Source organism: Argopecten irradians, chromosome 4 (assembly GCF_041381155.1).
Source record: "Argopecten irradians isolate NY chromosome 4, Ai_NY, whole genome shotgun sequence".
NCBI lineage: Eukaryota > Metazoa > Mollusca > Bivalvia > Pectinida > Pectinidae > Argopecten > Argopecten irradians.
Window position 1 is genome coordinate 33,747,076 of NC_091137.1, and position 11,809 is coordinate 33,758,884.

General features: G+C 33.5%; 1 protein-coding gene across 1 annotated transcript; it reads right to left on the bottom strand.

The window, feature by feature from the left end:
- Nucleotides 1-7,551: 7,551 nt before the first annotated feature.
- LOC138321386 (protein toll-like) lies at nt 7,552-11,257 on the bottom strand. The gene has a single exon (XM_069265044.1). The coding sequence runs from the start codon at nt 11,121-11,123 to the stop codon at nt 9,036-9,038; it is 2,088 nt and encodes a 695-aa protein (XP_069121145.1). The 5' UTR covers nt 11,124-11,257; the 3' UTR covers nt 7,552-9,035.
- Nucleotides 11,258-11,809: the final 552 nt, after the last annotated feature.

The following is an 11,809-nucleotide window of genomic DNA, read 5'->3' on the forward strand; positions in this document are numbered from 1 at the left end:
ATTTCAATACCGAACTAAGTGACTGGGCTACGTTGTTGTCAATGGTTTTCACTTCGTTGTCTGATAGATCCAGGATACGGAGCCTGTTGAAATGCCACAAAACAATCACATTTGACGGTCGCATTACCAAAATTATACGTCCCTGATATTAACAATGGTAGCAGTTGTACTAGATGAAGACTCATACGCGTAATGGCGGAGAACATGTCTTGGTCCATTGTACAGCCAGCGAACGACATGCCTCCAGAGTTGTAATGTTTTTCAGGATCTAATGTTATATTGTAGACGTTGGTAAAAGTTCCATGTATAGCGTTTTCAAAATTCATGTGGCAATACAGATGATTTTCTCTAAAAACATTCGACAGATCCACACTTTTAAGAACATTGTTTGAGAAGTCAACATGGAAAATATTTGTCGTGATGCTAGTGAACGTGTTAGCATCCAACATTGTTAGGATATTGTAGGATAAGTCTAAGACACGTAGAGCGGGCATATCTACAAAAGTTTTATTGAAATGTGTGATATTCTGTTCCCAGATAAAACCAATGTATCTAACATCTGGAGGCAATTAATTGTTCCAATAACCTCTATCTGATTGTTGGCAAAATTGACCTTCACAAGTCTTTCGAAATCACAAATGTTCCTGGGTAGAGCGCGCAGTCGGTCATGGGTATGTGTAACTTGTAGATAATTATATTCGTTCAGGTTGGACACGGAGACAAGTACGGCAGATATCTGACCTAAACCGGCGTACTCTACATAAAGATTCCCAATCGGTTCTTGACCAAACTCATATTTTGGTTTTGAATCACAGCTACAGCATCTGTCATCTGTGTACGTTGTACAACACAGTAGATCTTTGTGTGATCCGATGTCAGGACTCCAGTCTGTGTACGATGAACACATCACCACTGGGACAATAAGTATCAGTACAATTCTGTAAAATCCCTTGCCTGTGTTAGATGATATGCGTCGGGTGGAATGAGGCGCTCTGCGTAAATAAGTTGAATTAAGATACCCCAGGTTTGGCCGATAACACAGGGATTTAATAGAAAAGCAATCAATCAGATGGTCATATCAGCAATTCTATTGATTACAAAGAGGAAGAAATAGTCGTTTGGGGACATTCGGAGAGTGATTACGATTAAAAACGATTTGTCGTATAAAAGATTGGCCATGATTCTATGTGGAATGTTTGCTACTAAATATATATAGAGAATTGAAAGTTTATCGAACTCCTCGTGAATAGTATTAGTATATAACATGACTTTTTTTCTTGCGTTTTACTTGGCCTTTTGTTACGAACGTCATATTGACGAAAATGACGTCACTGTCGCTATCTGCGCTGTTCACTGGAAACAAGTTGTGTGCGGACGACGTTGTGCAAAACATAAATGTCACGGTTTGGAAACTTGAAGGATGCAAATTTACAAACAAACAAAATAGCAAATTGAACTGAGCAGGCAACGAAATATGCAGTGAGCATTTTCAAAGATTTCTGCTTGGAAAAATGTATTTAGACACCTCCGACCATGACATTTCTAAACGTTAGACGTGGCCGATCTTGTTTGAAAAACTTGTTATTGGTGATCGTACATAATTGTATAGTTAACACATATTTTATCTGAACAAAGTCAAAAGGAATTAGGTACAAGTTATACCACTTAGAATTGCGCTCTCCCATACAAATGTATATGATTTTACATAATCAAACATACATAAGCTTCATATTTTATATCAAATTATATGTATAATTATTTATCATATCTTTTTTCAATTCGTTATGTATTATAAACATTATTGCCTTCTTTTGAGGGCACTGTGGTCTCATTGTGTTGTCTTGTGATGGCATAGTACCCTCTTCACCAGCCCGGGTATAATGCCATACCTCGAAAAGACTATGAGACCATAGTGCCCTCAAACGAAGGCAATGATATATAATTGACAAACCCAATAGGTCGCCTATAATTATACGCTACAGACATAATTTCTGTTATTGCTATCATAGTGCTTAATCATGAAACAAACATTGACGTTGTAGGAATACGTCTATCACATATGTTTGTGCTGTTTATAGCAGCATTTCAGCACGTGCGCTGATTCCACTTAATTCGATTACAACATTGGTGATAGCGTTAAACGTAAATATGTTGTTTTTTCAAATAATATGGAAGAAAAAGTAAACATGTGCAGTGTCTTAAAACTTTTTATTGCAATGAATAGAAAAAAAGAAAGAGAAATCACAAGAATGATATTTAAAGACAGTAATACGATACGTTTGTATTACGTCATCCTACCCCTCGCACAATCAGCTGAATGTAACACGCCTCATTTTCATTACATCTCTCATAGATATTCACGAGTTCGTACGCAATCAGGCTCCGATTTCTAGAAAAAAAGAGAAGACTTCAGTCAAAACTTAATTTTTTCTCCTTATGTTACTTATATGAAAACCTCAGACTTTAGTCAGTTTTGGACTTAAGTTTGTTTCGAGAAATCAATGCCAGGTAAGTGCATAGTACCATAGAATATGCATGATAACGATACCATATCAAAACATACTTAGGTGTCCATGTTTAACTGATTGGCTCTGTGCAATGAGTCGCCAAGATTTTGAAAACAAATCAAATGAGTATTTGAGTGACGAATTATTTACGACTCTCCAGCAAATGTGAGAACTGTTCCCTGGGTTAATAAACTACCGTTCGATTTGCTTGTATGTCTTTTTATTGGCCCCTACCTGATACGGTACATCATATGTCATTAATGATATAAAATACTGTTTTGGTTAAAAAAAACTTCAATGCGTTATCAAATATCTACATGTCTGTTTTCTCTTTGCTATGTTACATTACCAATCAGGACATCGTTTACACTTGTGTAAACGCAGTGGTTGCCGCGCAAAACTTTACACAACGGAACATTGACTTGCGCAAGTAGTGTGAATGCGCATCCGATTAGGTCATTATATCTGTATTTAAATGTAATGATTATATCAAATTATGTAACAAACATATTTTAAGGAATATTGCATAAATGGAATAATAAAATGATAACGTTATTGTGGAAAAGCATTTGGTTTACTTTCTGAACATTTCCCGCAAAATTGGAGCCAGCTGTTCAGTGATCCATCCATTGACCTTCTGATACATCAATGTATAAATTAGATAATTCACCTTTACATGATTGTATAACTGAAGTCAAGAAACATAATTTTGTACCTGTTTATCATTTGTAATTATCACTATTTCTGAGTGTCAATTAACAATTACAAACCAGTTATTTTTAGAACCACTATTTATTCAATATCATATTCGTTCTATAAGAGAAATAGCAGAGCTCTCAAGTGTATTCGTCTAAAAAACTGTTACAGAAAATGAGTCGCAGGGAGTGTTAATTTGGATGAACTAAGGAAAGTAAAAAAGGTGAGTTAGAGACGATAAGATAAAATTAAGGGAAGTATTTTTTTTTTTTAATTTTTTATTTTCAAAAGGCATTTCATCAATACTTTACATATATATACAATGTGAAGTAACATATATAAGTATCAAACAAGACTTCATTGATCTGCACACATTCATAAATAAGATTTGGAGAGATATTAATGTATAGTACTGAGTTCTATGATAAGTGATGGGAAAGTTAATAACATGAATAAAAAGTTGATGTTGGTATATGAACAAACAAAAAAACGTCAAGGTTAAGCCAGGTTTACTATTTTCATCCACTTTTTCCATTCAAAATTTAATTTCTCTGTATAAGCTTGATCTTTTCCGTATGCGATATGTTTCTGTACAGCATGGAGATCTTTGATGCAGTTTACCAATCTCATTACATTCAAAGAATTTTGAAAACATCTAGTTCTATAAATATACTGTTTAATCACAAGGATAATTTCATTATCAATCCTGTTGTATATACCATTTTGTCTAAAAAGTCCAAAAAGCATTGTTTCTTTATTGATAGAGAATGGTAAGTAAAGGATATCCAGTAGACACTCAAAATCAGTTAAAAAAAGCTTGTACTTCGGTACATTCCCAAAAAATATGAGTAATTGTCTCCCTTTCTACAGAGCAGAACACACAGTGAGGATTATTAGAGAGACCTACTTTACAAAGATAAGAATTTGTTGTTAAGATGTGGTGTGAAATTCTGTATTGTAGCCACTGCAATTTAGTATTATGAGTAATTCGAAATGAAGTATTATAAATCTTTTTCCATGAATCCTGGTCATAATCAAATAATTCACCCCATTTACCCTGGCCAGTAATATTCGTTTCATTTTGAATAAGAATTTTATAGAAATCTTGAGATCCACGAGTCCTTTTCAGAATTATTTCCAAATGTAATGGTGTTGATGGAAAAATAACTTGTGTATTACTATTAGGAAAAGGGTGTATATTAAGGTAGTTTTTAATGTTCAAGATTAATCCATGATATTCGAGAAAATTACAAATTCTACCATGAATTTCACAAAATTCGTTAAAAGAGAAGAATGATTCAATAGTGTTATCTTTAATCAAATCCTGTATATACATTATTCCTTTATTAAAAAGTCTTTGATAAAAAATAGTTTTGTTCCCTAATTTTATATTTTCATTATACCATATAGGTGATTTTAACACATTGAATTTATACTATTAGATTTAAACAATTTACTTCTTGAATTATACCAAGCTTTCAGAACATCAGTCCAAAAGACATTTTTTATCCTTTTCATGATTAAGTTTAAATAATCACTGCCACAATTGGCTAATAGATTAAAATTAACTTTAGTTTTCAGAATAGTACACCACTTACATTCTGTTCTATAGATTCTCCTTATCCAACTTATTTTAAGTGCATCAATATATGCCCGTAGGCTAATCATTTTCAAGCCACCCTCTAGATATCCTCTTGTAATAATTTCCCTTTTGATTTTATCGCAGTTGCTATTCCACAAAAAATTAAAAAGAACCGAGTTCAATTGTTTAATAAACTTATCGTCAAGATTGGGTAAAGAGATAAAAAGATGATTCAATTGTGAAATAAGGAGTGATTTAAGTAGTGTGATTTTACCAAGAGGTGTGAGACTTCTTTTACCCCATCCCTTAATTAAACTCTTAATTTTAACTAGCTTTTTATCATAATTCAGTTTCGGAATTTTGTGCAGGTCTACATGAAAATCAATGCCAAGAAGTGTAAAGGTATTGACGCCCCATTTTAAGTGTAAGTCAGGAAGAAGTGTATCTGCGCTATATTTTTTACTACCTATCCAGATTACCTGAGTTTTACCCATATTAACTTTCAGTCCTGAAATTTTTGCATACAGGTTTAGCTCGTTAACTGCGGATTTCAAAGATCTCTCTGATCCATCAAGTATCAATGACGTATCATCAGCATATTGTAAATTTAATATATGACAATTATCTATGTTTATACCTACAATTTTTTTATCATTTCTTATACGAATTGCTAAAATTTCAGCACAAATAATAAAGAGATATGGTGCAATTGGGTCACCTTGGCGACAGCCCCACCTTAACTTAAAAAAGGAAGAAAGGTTTCCCCCTTGATTAACTGCTGAAGATGCATTACTATGAAAGATTCTTATCCATTTTCTAATATCTATTCCAAAATTAAAATATTTTAATGATTCATCAATAAATTCCCATGAAACAGAGTCAAAAGCTTTTTTAAAATCTATAGTTAGTAACATTCCTGGTATATCATTTACCTCAGCATAATTCATGATATCATATATAAGTCTAGTATTTTCCCCTAAATAACGTCCTGATATGAAACCGGTTTGATCAGAATTAATAATTTTACTCAAAACTTCTTTAATTCTATTAGCTATTGACCCAGAAGAAATTTTATATACAGTATTTAAGAGCGAGATTGGTCGCCAGTTTTGAATGAAATATCTTGATTTATTTGCTTTTGGAATACAAGTAATGATGCCTTGACACTGAGTAACTGATAATTGTCCATGTAAAAAACCATAATTAATTGATCTAACAACAAGAATACCTAACTGTTTCCAAAAACATTTAAAAAATTCAGGTGTTTAACCATCAGAGCCTGGACTCTTGCCATTTTTTATTTTTTTCAGTGTAGCTGAAGCTTCCTTAAAGGTTAGAAATCCTTCAAGACTTGAAGATTCTATATTATCTAATTTTTGTACATCAAAATCTTTTAAAAAATCATTTAAATTCACCTTTTCTATATTCTCGTCCTCAGAGTATAAATGTTTGTAAAATTTTTCAACTTCACTCAAAATTTCGACTTGATTTGTTATAATTTCACCATTGTTTGTTTGAAGTTTGGGAATTATTTTGGATGTAAAGTTTCTGTTTTCTAGATTAAGAAAGTAATTTGTTGGTTTTTCTCCCTCTTCAATCCATAATGCTTTTGCTAAGGGAAGTATTATTAAATTCCATCTACTGATTCTTAGCGTATATTGATTTTTTTTTATAATTAACATTCCCCTCTGCCATTTTTCCCGCGATCTAAGGGAAGTATTATTAGATCTCGGGAAAAATGGCAGAGGGGAATGTTAATTATAAAAAAATCAATATACGTTAAGAATCAGTAGATGGAATTTACAAGCTGGTAATGGTGACATTATATAAAAAAAGAAAATTAAATTGCGAAAATTGTGTTCGTTTTAACAAGCAGGAATTACGTTGCATTTTTTGATGAAGAATAAAAAGCCTGGATTGGATGGGTTGATGACAGTTTTTTGGAGAGAAATTAGGGGAATTTATAGTCAATTTCAGTTATCAAACAGGACATAAGTTATAGGATCTTTGTGTTCATTTCATATCAGATGTTATCAAACTCGTCTCAATATTTCATTTTGGCTCGCCAAGGCTCACAAAAATTTAAATTCTGAAATTCGTTTCCTAAAATCACTTGTAAAATAACACAATGTAAAGACAATGATTAACACATACCCACAAAACGCTACATTTCTAAGAGCTTGAACGCCAAAACTTGCAGCACAAATTCATCGGAGACAGTTATTTTGTCTTGTCGTCCTCGAAATCTTGACTTCACTATATTGTTTCGGTCATGACATCACTAGGAATTTCCTGCCAGGCACAGACAGTGAAAATCTTTTTTCAGGGTATATTGCACGAGTGATATATGCGGAAGTATTACACTGGCAAAATCACTTAATGATAGTCGGGTTATATGAATATATCATCTATTACACAGAGACTGGAAAAACGTGTATTACTAAAGCAGAAATACTTTGACATTTTATTAATAATTAGAGAGCCATTATGTTTCGGAATGTCGTGTGCAAAAATGCATCTGGATTGCATCTCGATTGCCTATGGATTGCATAAAGAATAAAATGTTTCATGATCAAACTGGTTTTTATCTCAGGTCGTTATGTTGGTATGAACACAAGAATAATATATAATGTTATGTAATTTACTGAGGAAAATGATATAATTGAGGATAAAAATTTCATTTTTTACGTTTTGGAAAGGAATAAATAACATAAAAGTTTTGCTCATGTCTCAATTTAACCATTTTCTATATCTTTTCTTAATCCAGATGATGAATTTATTAAGAAACTGAACTTCATTTTATATGATTATTAGTGGAAAAAGCAGATTAAATTAAAAGGGAGGCGATAATTCAAAGTTATTGTAATATTGGCTTGATAATGAGCACAACTATTGGTTTTATCAACCGCCTAAAACTTGAGTTAGGAGACTCTATAGAAGCAATGAGAAATATAAGGCATACCATCAAAAATCCTGTGCATCGTAAATGATACAATGAAGGGAGAAAGCATGAGTGAATTTTATTATTTAATTTGCTGATTTTATCAAAATACATCAAGTGAAGACAAACTATTTACAGATAAAGGTCTTCTGTGAAACTTTATATTTCAGTACATATATGGTATCTATATGAAACTATACATATGAGATTTACATTTCCTTCTCGGAAAAAAAATCATCTGCTATGTCATTTGGTACCAAAATGTGGAACAATATTTTTGATAACCTTGATAAGATAACTTTGTGCAAAAAATACAAAATCCTTTACTTGTGTTGTGTCGGAAATCGGGCCTGACAGGATTTAACCTTGAGACATAACTCAATCACAACTGAATTAAATCCGTGTGTTTACTAAACTAAATCCATACTCAACACTCGCATGCGAGTGTTCCAAAGACAGTGTAATACATATATATGGGCGATAACTCTAATTGACTTATAGGTATCTCTACAAAAATGTACACTTCATCTTGTACCAATACACTGATTTTAAGTTGTTTCAATATAGTAGTTCATCACATTCATAACCACTAGTTCATTTTTGTACAAAAGTAGAGTGGTTACTTCCCCGTTATATTTACACTATTACCTTTTACTCGGAACTATATCCCATCTAAATGTTTGCGTGGATGGGATTATATAGACTTTTGTTTTTTTGTAGTATGTTTATGTAGAAGTAATTCAATATAAATTGTATGGGCTGAATTGAGATATGAATTATATCAGTATGAAAGTAGTATTGGCATGGTGTTGATAACATGTGTGTATGTAGTAATCCAATTTCCGATTTATTGAGAGTATAAATATAAGTGCATTGATTTAAAATAGATAAATATCAATCCACTAAGAAAGTGTTATGTGTGAATGTAAATTTCACAAAGTGCATTGATTAATAGGATCTATAAATAGATAATCTATCATTTGAAAATGTTATGTATCGATTTCATCGTGTGATAAAATTTATTACAGGGCAAAGAAGTAATTCTAACAGTGGAGATGGAATATTTTCGAGGCGATTTGCTCCTTTGTTCAGACAAAAAGAACCAATAGAATAACATATTAAGGACGGTAACGTTTGCTCACAAAAACATAAACAATTAACACATATTGAACACACCGATAAATTATAGGGACAATGGACATACCTTCCTTATTATCAAACATTTTCGGCCACTGTTCGTTTTTACAATGATGACTATTTCAGTCGAATAATTTTTTCTGATTATTCTGACATACACTTTTCCCCCGTATTATTGCCGTGGGGTTGATAGTGGTTTTCCGAGGGATTTAATTGATTGTTTGAATATATCGCGTCTTGTCGTTAAGGATATGAACATTCTTAGTCTTAAAAACGCTTTAACCTCCCTCATGCTCGTGTCCCGTGTACCTAAATTGTCAATGTTTATTATCTCAATAGATTTACGACATTGCCAGGCTGACATAAACTCCATTCTTGTCCATATTGACGATTCTTCACAATACTTCACAGACAATATACATAAAAATACTCTTGCTTTCCGGATCCCATTTTTGATCTCATCCTCCCGCCGGTTTCCCACTGACATATCTCTAGAAGGAACGTACGTCGTATAGTGTGATGACTCCAGTATTCTTAGTAGATAATCCATTACAAATCTTATAGAATCTGCATCTGTATCATCAAACGAAACAAACACATCATATTTATATTTACCTAAATGTTCTTTCATTATTTTTCTCCTCAATGTCCCCAACAAGATTTTGATTTCGAAACAAAACATAGATGCCACAATCATTGTTAGTAGTAATAACAATGTTAAACAAAGGAATACAGTTAAAAATATGATTGTTGTCTGATCGGAATCAATACAATCACCTAAATATGGTTTGGCCTGTTCCACAAGCGTTTTGTTGCCATGGTTTCTGATGTTTTTACAAAACAAAGGATTTCCAGGTTGGACATTACTCCTTATCCGCCAGTCTCCGATCCAGGTATTATCACAAGTACATGTTATCCCTTTACGTCCCAGGAATACATGATTGGCGTCCAAGAAACGAAATGTTTTAGGTAGATCGTCGAGATTATGATTGTCTAAATTTAATTTCAATAACGAGCTGAGAGATCGGGCTACGTTGATGTCAATGGTGTTCACCTCGTTGTCGGATAGATCCAGGATACGGAGCCTGTTGAAATAGTCCCGCTTTTCTAAGTGACGGATTTCGTTGTTTGTCACGAGTAGCTCTACTAAAAACACACTGTCCGGGAGTTGTTCAGGCAGTCGCTTCATCTGTGTAAAGGAACAATTTACAATAATCCTCCATTGTGTAGGCTGTTCAATACAAGAGCAAAAACGTGGACAATTCACAGATTTATCACATGTAAATTTATCAAACGTATCTGGATCACGCATATCATCAACTGTAAAGCCCTGATCTTCACATTTCAATTTATCGTATTTGTCATCACTCGGCAGAAACCAGTGATGTTTCATGTATAGTCCTACAGAACAGTCGCAGGTGACGGTCGCATTTTCAAAGTCATATGTCCCTGATACCATTGATGGTAGACGCTGTACCAATTGCGGACTTAGGCGTGTAATTCCGGAGAACATATCTTGGTCCATTGTACAGCCAGCGAACGACATGCCTCCAGAGTTGTAATGTTTATCAGGATCTAATGTTATATTGTAGACGTTGGTAAAAGTTCCATGTATTGCGTTTTCAAAATTCATGTGGCAGTACAGATGATTTTCTCTAATAACATTCGACAGATCCACACTTTTAAGAACATTGTTTGAGAAGTCAACATGGAAGATATTTGTCGTGTTGCTAGTGAACGTGTTAGCATCCAACGTTGTAAGGATATTGTCGGATAAATCTAAGACACGTAGAGCGGGCATATCTACAAAAGTTTTATTGGAAATGTGTGATATTCTGTTCCCAGATAAAACCAATGTATCTAACATCTGGAGGCAATTAATTGTTCCAATAACCTCGATCTGATTGTTGGCAAAATTGACCTTCACAAGTCTTTCGAAATCACAAATGTTCCTTGGTAGGGCTCGTAGCCGTCCATTTACATGAATGACTTGAAGGTAGTTATATTCACTGAAATTAGACACGGAGACAAGTTCAGCAGATACTATTCCCAAGCCGGTGTACTCCACAAATATATTCCCAACCGGCTCTTGACCAAGTTCCCATTTCGAAGTAGAATTACAGCTACAACATCTGTCATCAATACATGTTGTACTACACAATAGATCTTTGTGTGGTCCGACGCCAGGACTCCAGTCTATGTACGATGAACACATCACAACAGGGACAACAAGAATCAGTGCAATTCTGTTAAAACCCATACCTGTGCTATACGATATCCGTCGGGTGGAACGATGAGGTCCGCGTAGAGAGATAAAATAAATCCCTTTAGCCCGACAAGAGTGCTGAACTTTATAGGGAAGCAATCCATTAGGGGACCATTTAAACTGTATTTTTGAACATTAAACAGGAAGAGAAAGTTGGAAATTTTAACGGGAAATTCAACGAGATAGCGATTTATAAAGATTGAAAAGAGTTGATTTCATTCCAAATATGTGTTTGTTTGAATTCAATACGAACTTTAAATGTCACTTCAATAGCTTTATCATATTAGAGTATTTCAATTGGTCTGGACTAAGACGCTTGTATACGAATTATAAACTTTCATTATAAATACTTCTTACGGTTGGTGTGTTCTAGGTGTAAGTAATTCGATCATTTTGGAATCGGAAACTGATTAATTTTATAGGCTAGAGGAATCTCAAGAAGGAAGTGTTATTCAAGCCCCCTAGAATCAAATATTTATCCCGAAAATACATCCAAGGCCTTAAATTTGAAAATTGGCAATTTCCTACACAAGTTCAAACGAGTTTCATCGCTGGCGTTTTAGATTTTGATTGATTAATCTTGCGTATTGCGCAACTTAATTCAATTTTGAAATATTCTAAAGACAAAAAATGATCAATGTCAATAATTGGACAAAGTCAAAGTCAAAGTCTCTCCTTAA

Bases quoted from the DNA above. Each gene is read 5' to 3' on its own strand.
- LOC138321386 (XM_069265044.1), bottom strand. From the start codon at position 11,123: ATGGGTTTTAACAGAATTGCACTGATTCTTGTTGTCCCTGTTGTGATG.